The sequence below is a fragment of the Anoplopoma fimbria genome, chromosome 4 (genome assembly GCF_027596085.1).
Source record: "Anoplopoma fimbria isolate UVic2021 breed Golden Eagle Sablefish chromosome 4, Afim_UVic_2022, whole genome shotgun sequence".
Taxonomy (NCBI): domain Eukaryota; kingdom Metazoa; phylum Chordata; class Actinopteri; order Perciformes; family Anoplopomatidae; genus Anoplopoma; species Anoplopoma fimbria.
In genome coordinates, this window is record NC_072452.1 from 23,597,099 (window position 1) to 23,615,608 (window position 18,510).

At 44.8% G+C, this 18,510-nt stretch overlaps 1 protein-coding gene across 1 annotated transcript in view; it reads left to right on the plus strand.

The window, feature by feature from the left end:
• Positions 1-1,851: 1,851 nt before the first annotated feature.
• LOC129089778 (protocadherin Fat 4) overlaps positions 1,852-18,510 on the plus strand; it is a 103,558-nt gene continuing 86,899 nt past the window's right edge. The window contains exon 1 of the mRNA XM_054597143.1: positions 1,852-6,954. Within this exon, the coding sequence (XP_054453118.1) occupies positions 1,852-6,954 (5,103 nt within the window). The remainder of the gene's footprint in view (positions 6,955-18,510) is intronic.

Consider the following 18,510-nt stretch of genomic DNA (forward strand, 5'->3'; position numbering starts at 1 on the left):
TAGCGTTATGTATTTCAATTTCGCTTAACACGGTGCCATAAAAGTTTAGTGTATTTGCTTTTATATATATTTATATTTTAACATGTAATCAGGGGTTTTCATAGAAGAGTAAATTTGGGAAATTTCACAGAGGACTATGAGATGTCTCTTTCAACAGCTATCATTTCATGTTGATTGAATGTTCACCAAGTTGAGGATATGATGCTCCTGCAGAGAAAACAGCTATACTCCCCTGAACATAACGGCAGACCTGGTTATATCACTATTTGCTCATTTGCAGAGAGATGATTTGTGTTTTACGTACTAGTGTTAGTTGTGTTTAGGATCTGTGGAAGCAATAAAATTCATATGTTGATGCGTTTTCAGTAAAATAATGATCAGTTTAATTTTACATCCAAGAACTTCTACCAGAAGGATCATATACTCTTAATCTTTACACGGTAAAGTTTCCATCCTTTTTAACATGTTAATATGGTCCAAACGTGCATAAAGACAAATAAACTGCTAAACACAGCACCAAAGTAATCATATGTTTAAATGTATGACTCCTTTTCTTCAGAAAGTTTTACTGAAATCATTTGTGTTGGAAGTAGCATCGATTAGCCACTAGGTGGAGCTCCTTACCCATATAAGGAAGCTTCCTGCAACTTCCTTTATATGCAAATATCTCAATGGCTATTAAGAATTCTAGAAATGACAATACACATTGAGCTGTATTAGACACATAAATACATTTTGAAATATATGCTTTAATAGCATTTGGGTCTGAACTATATGTGAGACCACTTTGATTGTCCAGAGAAAGCCATACATTTGTGTATAATCTACAATGCAAATCATTTGAATAACCCAACAAAATTAGACCATTATAATTAAATATAGGGTTTTTTCTACAGAAAATTGAAGCTAGAATATTAATGTTCATCTTATTATATTATCATATTTTAAGGGTTTCATTATAGCTCTACTAATATCATTCCAAACGTGACTTTTAGCTGCTCAAAATTGGTTTTAAAGCAAATTCACACATTTTATGTCTATGGTTCACCTCCTATTATTCCTATTTAAAAAAAAATATATATATATATATTAATTGTGAGTATGATATCTGTCATAGGATGTGTGTTTCTGTAGGTTATCTGAGCAGTATCCTGAGCCCATTGAGCCAGTTTTGAACACACATTAATCTGTTATTGGAGTGATTAAGAGCACTCTGGGCATCGTTACCTGTCTCATTTGATTGACATCCTCTTGGACTCTGCTGGACACAATGGAGGAGGAGGAGGAGAGGAGGAAGAGGGGGGAGGAGGGAAAGGAGCACAGCCATCCAATGGGATCAGTGATGGGAGGGAGTTTTGTGGAACTCCAGCTTTGTCCTAACTTACTGGGAGTCCTGAGCACAATATGACTGGAGCGCGTTATTCCACGGGACGAGGTCTCCGACGCTCAGCTCCCTCACTCTGGATAAACTTTTTTTTTTAATTTTTAATTTTTTGTTTTAGCATTATTATTTCCCACGCATCTTCCAGGAGTGATTTAAGTTCTAGTTTTTTTTGGTCTTTCAAGGGATTTGCGAGTTTCCTGGAGTTGAATTGAAACTTTTTTTTCCAGATCTGCAGGAATCATTCTCTCCATTCAAGAGAGAGAGGGAGTTTTTTTTATTTTATTTTATTTTATTCTATTTGTTGCATTGAAAAAGACTTTGTGGAGTACTTTTGGACTGTGCATACCTGAGGAGAGAGCTTCTGCTGAGGGCTTTTCTACGATGCGTTAGTGCGTAAAGTGGATGCGTAAAGTGGATGCGTCATAGGCATGGACTCTGTCTGAGGAAGGTGGACGGGATCACTGACCATGGCGCTCACAGGTAGGGGCATGGGCCGGTTCCACTTCATTTTACTGGCTCTGTGGACTCTGTCTCGGTACTCAGCCTCCAGCCAAGTCCGTCAAGAGTTTCGGGTCCTGGAGGAGCAGCCCGTCGGCACCTACGTGGGCACCATCGAGACCAGACCCGGGTTCTCGTACCGCTTCAGCGAGAACCACAAACTTTTTGCCATCAACGGCACCACAGGGGTCATTTACACCTCCTCTGTGATTGACAGGGAGCTGCTGCAGAGTGATGTCATCAACGTGGTGGTGCTGTCCAGCCAGCCCACGTACCCCACCGAGGTCCGGATAGTGGTTTTGGATCTGAATGATAACTCCCCGGTGTTCCCAGACGCGTCCATCGTCGTGTCCTTCAAGGAGGACGCCAGCAGCGGCAGACAGGTCATCCTGGACACTGCCACGGACTCTGACATTGGGAGTAATGGAGTGGACCACACCACCTACAGAATAGTGAGAGGCAACGAGCAGAGGAGGTTCCGCCTGGATATTACAGTCAATCCTAGTGGAGAGGGTGCATTCTTGCACCTCGTCTCCACTGGAGGCTTGGACAGGGAAGTCACTCCCTTCTACCAGCTCCTGGTCGAAGTGGAGGACAAAGGAGAGCCCAAAAAGTTTGGCTACCTGCAAGTGAACGTCACCATTCAAGACATAAACGACAACCCCCCCATGTTTGATCAGGAGCAGTATCAGAACAGTGTTTTGGAGGACGCAGCAGTGGGCTCTAGTATTCTGCAGATCACAGCGTCAGATCAGGATGAGGGGGCCAATGCTGAGATCAGGTACTTTCTAGATGAGGGGACGCCGTTCCAAATTGACCCCAAAGCCGGTACTATTATAATAAAAGAGGGTTTGGATTATGAGAGTAAGAAAGAGTACTCCCTGACTATCCATGCAGTAGACAACGGGGTGCCCTCTCTGTCAGGCAGAACAGAAGCCACCATCAAACTTTTAGATGTGAATGATAACGACCCCGTAGTGAAGTTCAGGTATTTCCCCACGACCTCTAAATTCGCCTCGGTGGATGAAAACGCACAGATTGGAACAGTCGTGGCTTTGCTCACTGTTTCGGATTCAGACTCCCCCACGGCTAATGGCAACATATCTGTTTCCATCTTAGGAGGCAACGAGCAGAGGCACTTTGAAGTGCACACGTCCCCTGTGCCCAATTTGAGTCTGATCAAAGTGGCCAGTGTGTTGGACAGAGAGAGAATTTCCTCGTACAACCTGACCGTGTCGGTGTCGGACAACGGCACGCCTGTTGCCAGGTCCTCCTTCGCCAGTCTGGTTATTTTTGTGAATGATATCAACGATCACCCACCCATATTCCAGCAGACGCTGTACAGGGTAGATATCAGTGAGGACATACCTAAAGGCAGCTACATTAAAGGGGTTTCTGCAACGGATGGTGACTCCGGGCAGAACGCCAACCTGCGCTACTCTCTCGTGTCTGGAAACGCTTTGGGTTGGTTCTCCATCAGTGAAAACAGCGGTCTGGTAACCAGCGCCGCTCTGCTGGACAGGGAGATAGCATCTGAAATAGTGCTCAACATTAGTGCCAAAGACCAGGGGCTGCAGCCCAAGATCTCCTACACTAAACTGATAGTGAACATCACTGATGTGAACGACCAAGTGCCCACATTTACGCAGAGCACATATCATGTTTCGCTGGTGGAGCACGCTCCTGCCGGCACTGAGCTGCTGGTGCTGTCGGCCTCAGACGACGACGTCGGGCCCAACGGCACTCTCCGCTTCACATTTGATGCAGAGACTCCGGCCAGCGTCCAGCAGCTGTTTCGCCTGGATGTCCTGTCAGGGCGATTAAGCACAGCCGCGGAACTAGACAGGGAGGATCAGGCCTCCTACTTACTCCACATCCAGGCAGCAGACGGGGGCAGCCCCCCTTTGCACTCTGTAGGGAGAGTCAACATCACCCTGAGGGATATCAATGACAATAGGCCCGTTTTCTACCCTGTGCAGTATTTTGCCAACGTTAAAGAGAACGAGCCCTCGGGCTCTTATGTAACCACCGTTTCAGCCACAGACCCCGATTTGGGTCGAAATGGCACGCTCAAATATCTAATTACAGCCGGAGATTCTTCCAAATTCCGCATTAATAGCAACACAGGGAAAGTTACAACGCTTGTGCCTCTAGATAGAGAGGAGAAGACTGCTTACCAGCTGCAGGTGACAGCAGCGGATGGCAGCGGGCTGCGCTCACAAACCCAGGCCATAGTGACTGTAACGGTCATTGACACACAGGATAACCCCCCAGTCTTCAGCCAGCAGGTGTACAGTTTTGTCATGTTTGAAAACGTGGGCATCGGGACAGTCATAGGGACCGTGTCAGCCACTACTGTAGATTTGAACACAAACATTTCATATTTAATCACCTCAGGCGACCAGAGGGGGCTTTTCTCTGTGAACAGTGCAGGTCAGATCACAGCATCCAGCCAGATAGACAGAGAGGAGCAGGGCTTCTACCAGCTGAAGGTCGTAGCCAGAGCCGGGGAGATCACAGGAGAGGCGTTTGTGAACATCACGGTGAAGGACTTAAATGACAATGCCCCTCACTTTATTCACGCTGTGGAGCATGTGAGTGCTGTGGAAAACTGGAGCACAGGTCACGTCATATTCCAGGCCAAAGCGTCGGATCCTGACGAAGGCACAAACGGCCTGGTGGTTTACAGCCTCAAACAAAACCCCAAAGGCCTGTTTCACATTCACGAGAAGCACGGCCTCATCACGCTGACCGGGCCGCTGGAGGTCACCACGAGCTCTTACGAGGTGGAGGTCGTCGCAGCAGACACGGGGGTCCCCCAGCACACCTCCAGCCTCATCCTCATCGTCAGCGTTTATGACGTCAATGACAACACGCCAGTGTTTGACCAGCTTTCCTATGAGGTCATCATCCTGGAGTCTGAGCCTGTCAACAGCCGCTTTTTCAAAGTGGAGGCCACCGACAAAGACTCTGGACTCAATGGGGAGATTATGTATGACATCGCCGGTGGCAACACAGGTGATGTGTTTGGCATTTTTCCAGACGGGCAGTTATACATCAAAGCAGAGCTGGACCGAGAGTTACAGGACAGATATAACTTAGTGGTTGTGGCCAAAGACCGGGCTGTGGAGCCGCTGAGTGCCACGGTCAATGTCAGCGTGATTCTAGATGACGTCAACGATAACCGTCCCCTCTTTAACAGCACCAATTATGTGTTCCATTTTGAGGAAGAGCAGAAGAGGGGGTCGCTGGCTGGCCATGTTTTTGCAGAGGATAAGGACTTCGGCCCGAACAGCGAGGTGAGATACACGTTTGAGACTCCGCAGGCCAACTTTGAGCTGAACGCCATCACGGGGGAGTTGACCAGCACGCTGCAGTTTGATCGCGAGTCGCTCATGAGACAAAGAGGCGCCGCCTCGTTCAGCTTCGTGGTCGTCTCGTCGGACCAGGGTCTCCCCAAGCCCCTCAGAGACCAGGCAAAAGTGCAAGTTTACATTCAAGACATCAACGACAACCCGCCTAAATTCACAAAAGACATTTACCAGGCCTCCATCTCAGAGTCGGCTCAAAACATGACTCAAGTGCTGCGGGTCTCCGCCTCCGATGTGGATGAGAACAAGAACGGACTGGTTCATTATCACATCTCTGAGGGCAACGAGGAAGGACAGTTCACTATTGATAGCGGCTCTGGACAGGTCACTTTAGTGGGAAAGCTGAACTATGAATCTACATCCTCCTATTCGTTAAAAATCATAGCTGTTGATGCCGGAGCTGTGCCCCTGTCCTCCTCCTGCATGCTTAGCATCAGCATCCTGGATGAGAATGACAACTCCCCCTCCTTCCCCAAATCCTCACTGTCCGTGGACGCCCTGGAGAACATGAGGATAGGGGAGCTGGTGGCCTCGGTGACCGCCACGGACGCAGATTCAGGTCAGAACGCGGACATAACGTACAGCATCACAGCCACAAACAACCACGGCACATTCAGCATCAGCCCCAACACCGGCAGCGTCTTTTTGGTTAAAAAGCTGGACTTTGAAACTCAGTCACTTTACAAGCTCAACGTCACCGCGAAGGATAATGGCAGACCACAACGCTCCTCTTCCATTCCTGTGGTCATCCATGTCAGGGATTTTAACGACAACCCTCCCATATTTACCCCCGGTGACATTTTCAAATCCATCCCTGAAAATCTCCCCCTCTCAGCTTCAGTCATGACCATTACAGCTCACGACACAGATGCAGACATAAACGGGGAGCTGGAGTACTCCATTGTTCAACAGATCCCCCGGGGAGGCCACTTCAGCATTGATTCAAGCACCGGGCTCATATACACAAATAAGGAAATCGACAGGGAGTTTTCAAATCTGTTCGAGCTGACAGTGAAAGCCACTGACCAGGCAGTTCCAGCTGAATTCCGCCGCTTTGCCCTGAAGAATGTCACCATTTGGGTCACAGACCTGAACGATAATGTCCCCACCTTTATGACCCAGAATGCCCTCGTGGCTGAGCCCAACATAGTCATCGGCTCCATCCTGACCACAGTGTTGGCCTTTGACCCCGATGAGGGGGCAAACGGAGAAGTGGAGTACGAGCTTGTGGAAGGGGACTCTGACACTTTCATCATGGACAGATACAGCGGAGATATCCGTCTGGCCTCCCAGCTGGTGCAGTCCCGCCTCATGTACACGCTCACCGTGTCAGCCACCGACCACGGCAACAGCCGCAAGACCTCCAGAACCGAGCTCACCATCATCCTGCAAGGGATGGACGGGCCTGTCTTCTCCCAGCCGAAGTACATCACCATCCTGAAAGAGGGCCAGCCGCCGGGCACCAACGTCATCTCTCTGGACGCCTCGAGCCCGCGAGGCTCAGCGACCAAAGTGGAGTATTTCATCGTGGCGGTCCGCAGCGAAGGAAAAGCGGTGGGACGTCTTTTCACCATCGGCCGGCACACTGGAGTGATACAGACGGCTGCAGAGCTGGACCGAGAACAAGGCTCCGACCTCTACCTGGTGGATGTGTACGCCATCGAGACGGACGCCAGCCAGCCCAGAACACAGCGTGCTGAGGTGAGTACACTGCTGACTTTTCTATTCTCTAAAAGTACTGGAAAGCCACATTGTATTTAGCTATATTGGTCTATTTGATCTGTTTGGCAGGGACAGGGCATGAACTCACCCACTGGCATTAGCGAGAGACATTTGGATGGAATAAGTATAATGAGATCAAGGTTTGAACTGGGGGGAAAAAAAGGGGAGCGAGGCTGTCCAAGTCACACATTAAACAGAGCCACCTATTGCCTTTGTCTGTGCATTAATTAAATTCCTTTTTTTATGCATGGCTCTGCATTATATTAAATCATGGTTTTCTTGGACACGAGTAAGAAGGACTTCGTTGGCAAGATAACTTTATTGTTCCCGTTTCCAAAAACAAACTAGCCATAACAATTCATTTTGAATGTGCCTTCTCTAACATTTTTTGCAGTTTTGGAAAGGGAAACGAGCGCTGCATGTATTCTGCACAAGCTCCTCTGCTGCTATTGTGAACTGAAACATCCTTATCAGCCGATATGAACCACACAAATCAAAAAATGAAAACTTTTTAATATCCCCACTGTAGACGTAAATCATTCAGGGCTGCTGTTTCAGGTTCAAGGCCCTTGATGGTTTCCCCAGTGTCTCATGTTGGAGAGTAATTCATAAGGTCTTCCTGTGCAGGTATGCATCATCAGTGCCAGTATTACTTTGAGCCCTTGAGCCTGAGGCTGTTTTGGCACTGGGGTGGTCTCGGGGTACCTTTTTATACCGCAGGGAACTGCTCCACAGGCAATAAGTGACCATTAAAATTGGGTGACCTCTTAAGACTCTGTGAAAAGACGCTGAGGGCAGACTGAGTGAAACTTAAGCTGTCCACTGAGTTTGCATTATGCGATGCACCTTTTTCAGCCTTTCTCTACAGAAAGAGAGAGTTCAAGTCTCTGAAGTGTAATGCAGGAACCCTAAACCTACATTTGGGTGGCTAAGGACTATAGCCGCCAGTCAAATGAAAAACAAATGTGAGTCTATATGTGTTTTTTGAAATTTTAACCAGGACTTGTCCATGCTATATTATTACAGGCCTGATGGCACACACGCTGCACATAAAATGGACTTCCCAGAGCAAAAACAAAAGGTGTCAGCGTCTTCTCTTAAGAAATGTGTTTTGTGTTAGCGCATTTCCCAAATGCCTGATGAGAAATGATTTAAGCGGACTGTTTTTGACAGTTGTTATTGATGCCTTCCCAACCACTGCAATGCACTGAAAATGAAATCTAATACAGCAATCAGTTATTTGCAGACAAACTCAACACGTTATTGAAATCAAGGATTACTTGGCAAAATCGTGTTAGCTAAGTTAACTTAAAAGTTTCGCTCGGGCCAAATAGGAATATCAAATGTTCCTCTCACTCTGCCTGCAGCGAAGATGGCAATCTGCTTTCCTGCAGACTTTACTGTCGGACTAATGAGAGAATATAGTGCTTCAGTGCTCGCTTTCCCAAACATAAAACTCTAGATTGGTTTCATGCTAAGCTTGAACTTTCTCACCCCTTGGAGAGATGACTTTACCATACCACCTGGCTGAGTAGTGAGTCTCTCCAGTTTGAGAAGCGTGAGATCTAATAACTTGGAGGAATTCAAATGACCTTCCACATTTGGAAATGTTGGGCTGGTTTCTGTGCTGAAATGCAACAGTCTTTACAGCTGTAGTTTTATTAGCAAAAAAAAAGAAGAACAGGTCATAGCCGTACTATTTGTATCTCCTCTGTCAACGGGATCTCAAAGGACTGTGTGGTACAATAGTGTAAACCTTCAGACTTAGACTAATGTTTTTCCAGCGCAGTGTTTATACACCAGATACCCGGTAGCAACTGGGGGATTATTTCCACCCCTGGGGTTGTGACCCTTTCACATTCTCCATTTCCCATTCTCCCCATTGATTGCATGCATGAGGGAAAGCTGGCATTTTTTCCCCCCCCTCTTCTATGCACCATGTGTGATGTTTTGGAAATACTCAAACAAAGAGAATTTGGCTGGGCATGGGTTATCGACGGTCGTGATCTTAAACAACTCCGGCCCTCGTAGTGGAAAGAGTCTTTTTTTTCTCTGACATTCTTGGCATCTTAGAAAGTTTCATTGTCAGTGATTGTTGATTAGAGCTGTCATTGCATGACTGATGGGACTTTTGTCTCACATCTGGGTCATGTATGATGTGCAGTGGGCATTTCTTTTGGCATTTCTTTTAGCCAGCCAGTGGTCCTGAAATGCTTAACAGAACTTAACATGATCATATTTGGTTGTTTCACTTCAGCAGCTTCTAAGTGTCAGCTTGGAATGTCATGCAAATGACTTCATCACCAAGAAATCTTTGTGTTTGTTCCCTGTAATAGCTGATACAATTAACGGTGCAGAGAGAAAATCTCTTGGCAGCAGAGTCATCCATTGTTGGTGAATCCAGATTCCATTCATGGAGTTCAGGAGGATGTTTTTTTTCTCAAGTTCACTCCAAGTTTTGATTCATCGCATCCTGCAATGTCCTTGTTTGGCGTTGGAAACATTTCCCCCCATAACTCAAGGATCTATTCCATGTTTGGCCTCTAAGTAATCAGTGATGTGACAGCAGGTGTTTTCCATCAGCTGTTGGAGACAAAACACCTGCACATCACTGATTGAGCTATGAGCAACAGTGCAATGCACTCAAAGGCCAGAAGCCTTTTAGAATGTGCATATGTTTACTTCTAAGAAGAATGATCTTTAGTCTCAGATGTTACTAGAAAGACAAGGCACCAAAGGCAACAGATAAAGCCAGAAGGCACATAGAAGACTTTTATTTCACCAGTTTGGTCTCTTGGGATCTAAATAGCAGCACAGTTATGTCACACAGCTTACAATGTGTTTTCTGCTGTTGTTTTACAATTGCGACCAAACAAAGTAAATATAATGGCTGTAAATATTTTGGAGCTACCTTTTAAAACCTGTGTTTCCCATTGAAAAACAGGCGGCAATCTCTGGGTCTGAAAAGTGAAGCTAATGTTGCTGTGCTTTATACCTGCATTCTTTCTAATGGCCAGCAGGGGGAGTATCCTCTGGTTGCAAAAATAAGTCTGATTGTATAGAAGTCTATGAGAAAATGACTCTACTTCTCTCTTGATTTATTCCCTCAGTAAACATGAGTTTATGGTCTCATTTGCTAGTTTCAAGTTTTTTCAATGCAGCATGATGTTCAGCTATTAAATTATGGTCCATTTAGAGTGAAATAGACCATAAAGCAGAGTATGATTTAAGGGCTAGCTTGTGATTGACAGGTCGCTTTCAAGGCTTTGTCGGGCATGAGAGTTGTCCGTGTTGTCCTCTTTAACCAGCTTTAACCCCTTCACAGTGTGTTTTCAGTATGTCAAAGCTAATTATCATAATTTGGTCGCCTTTAAATGTCTTATTCAGCGTTTGTTAGAACTCCATCCATCCACTTCACAGTGATTACGTCCACTTCTTAAATACAGTCTATGTTCAAAACATGGTAGTGTTCTCCTCTAAAGAAATAAATGAAAGGAATCACAGAGATCTGTTTCGTGTCTGCCACTCTTTCCCTTCATCTGCCGCCTCACATACAATCCCTCCAGCCCCTATAGTCCAGACCGCTCCGACTGTTTTCTTAAACTCACTGTGAATCAAAATGAAGTGCTGTTTTTTTTATAGAGGCCCACAAGTGCCACATCAGTCCTTGCCCCCGTCCTCTTAAAGGCATTGTTCTCCCTCGAAAGTAAACACAGTCGGAGTGTTCAACAGGCCTTCCTTTGTTTTGCCTTCGCAGATAAAGTGTTGCGCTGCCCCGGCTGCTGATCGGGAGGCTTTTGTTATTTTTTGGTCTGTGCCAGCGTCTTGCCTTGGCAGATTTAGGAGTGTGTATGTATGCCCCTGTCAGCCAGCTTTCCTCCCCTCAAATCACCAGCGCGGGACGTATGGTGGAGCTGTTTGTGAGATTGAAGAAAGAAAAAAAGGGTTTGGGAGGGTTTGGGAGGGTTCTGGACATGTCAGACGGTGTCATTGGGAGTTGTGGGAATGAAGGAAAAGGAGACAATTTTTATGGAGGGGTCCTGGAAGGGCCAGACACAGGAGGCGTTGCAAGGAATCATGGGGAGGAAGAGGCAAAGGCAGGGCTGTTGATCATGTCTGTAAGCAGGTGGGAGCAAAAGCACTGAATCAGCCAATCCTGAGCTTTTGGACATCACAGTCAGGGAATGCATGATGGCTGAGGCAGATATAGAGAAAAAGTGTCTCTGCATGACTTCAGCTCTGTTAAATCCTCTCTCCTCTTCCTTCAGTTGTATATCTCTCTGTCTGTGCGTCTCTTTTGTGTCTGCCTGCCTGCTTTGTGTCTCTGGGAATCTGTTTGTGTCTCTCTCTGCGGTGTGGATCCGTCTGATTCATCAATCTCGTTGGCAACGAACTTCAAAGTCTGCTTTTCTTTCGGCCCTCTCTTTCATTCCCTCTTTTTGCTTTTTTTCTCCGTGTTTGTGTGACGCCGAACCTCCTCCAACATGAAGGGAAATGTGATTAGGACATCAGAGGCGGTGTTGGATCCGTAGAGAAGATGGAGGGCGGGGCGAGATAAAAAGCCAGAAAGGTCAACGAGGCTAAGGGGAGAAGGTCATGAACGGCTGGACAATATGACACAGATGCTGGTTTTCCTGTTAGGTCTGTGTGTGGGTGTGAGAGAGTATTAATACAAATTGAAATATTGACGACTACAGTTCCCAGAGAAAGGTCAAACAGTGATATTGATAGCCTAAGCGCTGCATTTACTGTTCTTTGTCGAATCAAACTGAGCAGAAAAGAAGCGCTTTGATTACATTGGATTCATACACAAGCTTGGCATTCAAATTTCATGTTCCCCAGAAGGGACATTTTACAACAACTGGACGCGGAATGATGCAGAACAAAGTGCCTCCTCGTGTATTGTAATTCATGGTCTAATTGTGATTTGTTTTTTAGTGCATCTCAGTAAGTGTGCACATGTGCTTGAGACAGGGTGGTAACAGTCCAGTCCGGCCATGACCGCGGTAATAATTCACCCAGTAATCCGTCCGGACACGCCTTTTCGAAATGGTCATCAAGGAGGTGAGCATCTGCTCGGCCCTCCTGGTAGGTGGTCGCTCCGGGGGAACCTGCGGGTGAGCGCAGGTTTTCCCAGAGCGCCCGTCCATTTTACGAGACAATCGCCATAAAAGTTGGATAAACATTCGCTCATGCATAGATGCGTGCAAGCAAATGCTGCCAAATACACACACACACACACACACACACACACACACACACACACACTCTGACCACAAGTTCAAACTCCCTCTAAAGGCAGGAAGACTTGAAATGGTAGCCACAGTCACAATAATTCAGTTTAATTTAGATTATGATTATGTTACTGTCAAATAAGATCTTTGGGATTCTTTGTGACTTTTTTTCTCTGCATATTCAAACTGAGCCTTAAATGACTTTCTTTTATTACATAAGACTGTTTGTTAGTGTTTGTCTTGTTCCATTTATTTTGTGGATGGTGTTTCTCTCTCCAGCTCATTGGACCACTTCATATGGTTATTTAAAGTCACGCTGCTTTGTGTTTTTTTCTATAGAGCTCTTATATCTTTAAGTCTCTAAAGTGTTTCTCATCAGAAAGCGGGGACTGGCACAGCTACACATCTGTCAGTCTCTGAAAGGTCGGGAGCAGGGTCGTATTGTTCTGCTGTGCCATGTTCTTTTAAAGTTAAGCCAAGAGTCACGCTAGAAATGAAAGAAAAAAACTAACTTTTTTTTGGCCACGAGCCACAATGGCTGTTAAATCGCACAATCCACCAAGTCAGGTTTGGAATGACCCGGCAGAGCTTCAGGAGAGATTAAGATCTTTGGACATGGCTGGTTACCTGCTCAAGTGACTGAGGAGTCACATTCATTATCCATGACTCTGTTTCTCAACACGAGAACGTTGTGTTGCTTGCTTGTTTGATAGAAGACTTAGTTGTCTGTAACTGGAAATCTGTCATGACCTGGGTCAGGCTGTGTATTGTTAGAATTTTGGCAAACCTTTTTTGTCTTTTGACTATTTGTTAAAAAGAATGCGTTTGTGACCAGTTCAACCAAAGAGCAAATGCAGCCCAGTCATCAGAAAAAAAGTTGCCTTTGTATTTTCCTAGAAACCATTAGATATGTTGAATGTCAATGTCTCTGATCCAAAAACTTCTTTCATAAATACTTTTCATATTCGCCTTGTATCATGCTTGCAGAAACTTACAATGCCCGTGGGTTGACATTGTGAAAGGATTAGTTAGATTTATGCAACAAAACTACTAGGTTAAGGTTAGACAAAAGTTCATGGTTTGTGTTAAATTGATTATGTAACAATGTCACGTAAAAATTAACGTAACAAAGTAACTAGGTTGAGTAAATATTAACTGCCCTAAGCACACTTTCTTACATAGCGTTACGTAACAAACGTAAAGTTACTGTTGGTGAACTGTCTTGCTTGATATACTAGTTTTTAAACCAAGTAACTTTCTTTAAAACACCAATATGTAACATATCTGTGGTTTGCAGAAAAGTTCTATGCCAACATTTCCCAAAAATCTAAACAAAGAAAACACTTGATGCAAAGAGTAACATTACTTTAGGTCCCAGAAATATGTTTTTTTAACTCTTTAGTAGTCATCTCGTGACCCTTCAAATGTGTCTTGTGACCTCTTGTGTCAATGGATCTTGAATCACAACCCCCCATATTGGAAGTTCTTAATCAACAAATAGTTAATAGTGTTAAATTGTCAAAACTTTGTTCAAATCAGGACCTATTGGATCAAAAGAGTACCAGACAGATATCAATGCTGCTGTGGACACCTTTATGTCACATGTTCAATACACAGACCCAGATCTGGGGTCAGTAAAAATCCAGATTTTGTTAGAATCTATTAAAGTAAAAGTGCACAAAATTACCTTTTGAGATTTCAAACGCATTGTCTTGACTTTGTAGCTCTCACTGTGTTGTCTTCTGTGGCAAAACGAATTGTCTTGGTGTGGTGGCTCCACCCTGCTGCTTCTCTAAACAGGTTAAAACAGAAATTATTTACACACTCTATTTTTAAACTTGGTGTACCGCTAAATTATGTTTATAAAGGGAATGTGCATGTATTTTAAAAGAAAAGTCTTTCAGCTCTGCGGTCGACTTTCCGCAGACTTCTTTCTTTTCTTTTTCTTTTTACATTTTTTACCCCTTTTCTGCCTCATGCAAAGTCAATGCAAGACCTTTGGTTAGAATAATAAATGAATGTGGCCAGAGCTGTGCATGCTCCGCAGAGTTTTGCATCATCCGGTTTATTTTCACATCAGAGATACATTTCTCTTGTTCTGTGACTTTGATTGTCATGCCTCATTTGGGAGGGGTCATTCCTCCGTCTAAAGCGCACATGCTCGGACCAAATGCGCGACTGAAATAGTGCTAATCTCCGCCGGGAATGCCTTTCTCCTTTGGTCCGCGGATTCAGACGTGATCAAAAGGGATCCGTTTTACCGGTTTGTACCGGCAGGGTGGGATTCTTTTCAAGTGCAATCAGACCGGTCCATCAGAAGCTGTGATCTAAAGTTTCCAAGCTTTATAGTCTCTCAACCGCGGCGAGGTTGATTGGGAGTCGTTGAAGTGGGAATGATCAGGTATAGTTATGATTTGGGGTTGTACGTTTTCCCCGAGAAAGAGCTACGCAGGGAAATCAATCTTTTGCCTGAGTATGACTCCATCTCAGAGATTTCTTCATCACTCTTCTCAGCGCTGCTCTGACTGTGAAGGGACCATAAAATAGGCCCAAGTCTGTCCAGCTTTGAGAAAAGAGAAGGGAAAAAAATAATGTTCCACTACTTTCACTTGTAAAAACGGAGGGAGGTGGAGAGAAAAAGAGGGAGAGCGGGGGGTTGATTTTGGCACATGCTCTCGGCGGTAATAATGGATCCCAGCTACAGAATGATTTGTTCTTCCACGTGACTTACCGAGCTCTCTAGCATCAACAAACACTCCAACACATCCACATGCAGAAATACACACAGCACATTTCCATTGTGCTGCCTTGTTGACCTGTCTCTCTCTCTCTCTCTCTCTCTCTCTCTCTCTCTGCTGTCTGTCTTTAACAAAAAGAGCTCCTGCTCTTTTGCACATCTCACTTCTCGCTGGCCGTCCATCAACGAGCACCTCTAAAGTGACGTTTAGTGCGGTCGCCTCCTTCACAGACGACCCCCCCCCCCCCAGGGACATCAAAAGAGAAGGGGAGAGAGAGGATGTGCGTTTCTGCATAGCGTGCACAGTTCTCACGTGCACGCACACATGCACAGAGAAACACGCACACACACACACGCACACCTCATCTGGTAGGACGAGCGCCCCCGTGGCAGGAAGGGGTATCTCCCACAGCCGGGACAGATAATTTAGGAGCTAGATGGGAGATGGAGGGAGGAAAAAGAGGGAGGGAAGAAAAGGGGGAGGGGAGTGCTGGAGTGGGGCTTTAGTGTCAGAGGCAGGAGACAAGCAAAGATAGACTGGCACCAGCGAGCGAGAGCCCGTGTTATTGTTATCTCCCCTCTTATTTTATGAGTTTTCCATCAGGAGATCCGCCGGAGCTCCCGCTCAGCGTGCAGCACACGCTCGCACTTTATTAAGAGGTTAACCATGTTGTGATTCAGCATTTGTAGCCGGCTTATTTTCTTATGTTTTCTAGTTGTGTTGTTGTGATTGTTGCTTTTCAGGCTTTTCAAAATACTTTCCTTGCTTGCACCGCTGTGCAGGTTTTTAACAAAAAGAAAAAATTAGAATAAGCCAAGCCACTGTCGGTTTGCAGCTGTTTTCAATTCTGGAATTGAAATATTTCTGCTTTCAAAATGTCCCAGCGTGACTTTTCCGGCACTCAAATTCTATGCAAGTTGTTAGATTTTTTTAATGCAAGAGTAACAGTCATAACTATGTTAATGCTCTTTGTTTGGCAGCTTGTTGGCCTTTTCTCGGACCGTGACGATCCGCTGACCTAATGAATTTCCCCCTAATTATGGCTGTTTTTTCAAAAATTTATTCATCACTTTTTATTTTCTTAAAGCTTTGTTCCCTTTTTTTTCCAAATCCTTTCTACCTTTCTTTTATTTACAGGTAATTGTGTTGTGTTATTTACCTCTAAATCCCCATCAACCCAGCAGTGTGCAATTAGTTCTGAAGTCATGCTGTGCAGCCAAACATACTTTAAACCCCACAAAACTTTATTACGAATTCTAGTGGAGATCCCAAAGTTTCCAAAAAATGCCAAATATATGAGGCACAATTTTAAGGGGAGAAAGTAAACAAAATAATGTGCTAATAATCTACAACATTCCCATGTAATGGATTAATGCAGCCGTAAAATAAATGGAGTCTTGGGTTTCAATATTTCTCTCTGTGTAAACATCATATATCTTCATTGAGGAGCTGGAACAAGTTATACATAATGTATGTGATAGCGTCTCAAAGCAACATAAGGAGGGGTAAAAAAAGAGAACCTAAAGTTAAAGGGTCAGTTCACCGAAATAAAAAATAACACATTTTTCATTTACCTCTATGCATGCCGATAGTTTGGTTGTTTTTTGCCCAGATTCTGTTACATCTGGGCAGAACCATCCAAAACTGGCCAACTGATGCCAAATTTGCATTACAAGTCTTTCATTAGAGGTAAGCGAGATTAAGTGTTTGTATATAATTTGGGTGAGCTGACCCTTTTAAGCTTTTATTGAACTGTCAGGTGCTTCTTATCAGGTGTTTCTGAGCAGCATTGATGACTTGCAGAACCTCTCCCAACACACAGGCTTCCCTCCTCGCTACATTGCGTGTACGAATCATCCTCCCACGGGTCGTTTTGCAGAAAAGCCGCGGTTGTTTGAGCACGTAGCCGAGTGGAACGTCTCGGGGAAAAGAGCTTGTGGTCACCGAGACAATAACTGCAGAGCATGAGCCTCACTTTGGAGGATTATTATCTCATTCAAGGAGATTCTTGGATCAGAGTTGGCTCAATGCTGGCGCGGCTGCTCTGTATTTCCAAAGCAATAATCTTGTTGGTTTTTTTGGTTTCAGTGAAATATCACAGAACGCACTGGATGCAAGCTTATGCATCTTGCAAGATGAACTGCGTGGCTCTGCATGGCGGCCAGCGGGGGGGGGGGGTTAGGGGGTGGCAAACAAAACGCTGTGTTTACACAAATTTCTAACAATTGATCCGTCAGAAACTGAGAGCAGAGAGATCTCCTGGCTCACAATAGCTGTGAACGCTGCCTTCCTCTCTCCCACTCTCCAGCTTGGCTTGTTTAATTGAAACCAGCTGGTGAGGGTTCTGGGCAGCGGCGTGCTGGACCAGTCAACGTGACTCAGGCTCTCGCTCACGATCGGAGGGAGGGGGGGGGTACCTGAGCCGCCCTCCCTCGTCTCTGTTGTCAGACATGTTTTTATTTAAGCTGGGAGAGGAAAGTGTGACAGTTTCTTAGTCTTTAAACTTTGGCTCTGGTCTCTGCTACAGTCGTTGACAATGTGCTATTTTTACTCTTTTTATGTCTTCTTTCTTCTTCTTTTTTTTTTTTTTTGTCCACTCTGTGATTTTCCTATGCAAATGCATGAAGTGGCCTAATTCCAGCAGGCTCTATTGTGTGTGGATGTCGAGGTGTAATTTAACAAAGTGCATTTTCTCCTCTGAAAGTTGACTTTGTGGTCTCTCCTTTCAAACACCGGGCTATTCTGACTTTGTATGCATTGCTTGTGTTTGTGCGCCTGTTTGCTCACATGCACATGTCATTATAACAGTGCATGCCTTCAGCCTTAAGCAGCACTGTTCTTTCATACTTTTTCGCATAAAAAATTCTACTAAATCTTGGCGCCCTCCACTCATTTTTCTGCAGTTATCATGGTCGGCGTCTCTGGCACCGACGTGTTGCTCCCTAAGATAGAAAAAAAAAAAAAAAGCAGCCCACCGAAAAATGAATCATCCAAAACTTTCTCTGAACTTGGCTGGCCCGCTGTTGACAGACAGACCGTAATGAAGTCTCCCTCCCAGGACATTGTGTTCTTATGGTATTACACGGAGGGTGATCAGATATTACATTGTGTCTCTGTCTCCTCCAGGGGGCTGCTGGGGGATTCACTTGCACTGAGGTCTGCAGACTGAGTGCAGAGGTCTGTGGGTGTGTGAGTGGGAGAGACGGGGGGGGAGCAACACAACACGTGAAACTTATTCTGAGCTCCCTCAAAATCTGCCTCCGCATGCTCATCACAATGCAAAAAAAGTCAATAGATTATGAATTCAAAAATATTCCAGTGCAGTAAGAGAATTTAAAACAATACCAATGAACTTTTTTAGAAATGAATCGTCTCTCTGAAACAAGAAAGTCTAACTAGAATAAAGAAAACTACATTTTGGTTTTATAAAATCTTGAAACAAGGTGATATGTACTGAAATCATTTTGAGTAATTTCTGAACTTTGGAAGATTTCCTTTTATAATTTTTCAGAACATTAGATTTTAAAGAGACATTCCACCCTTAAAATGAAAAAAACATACTT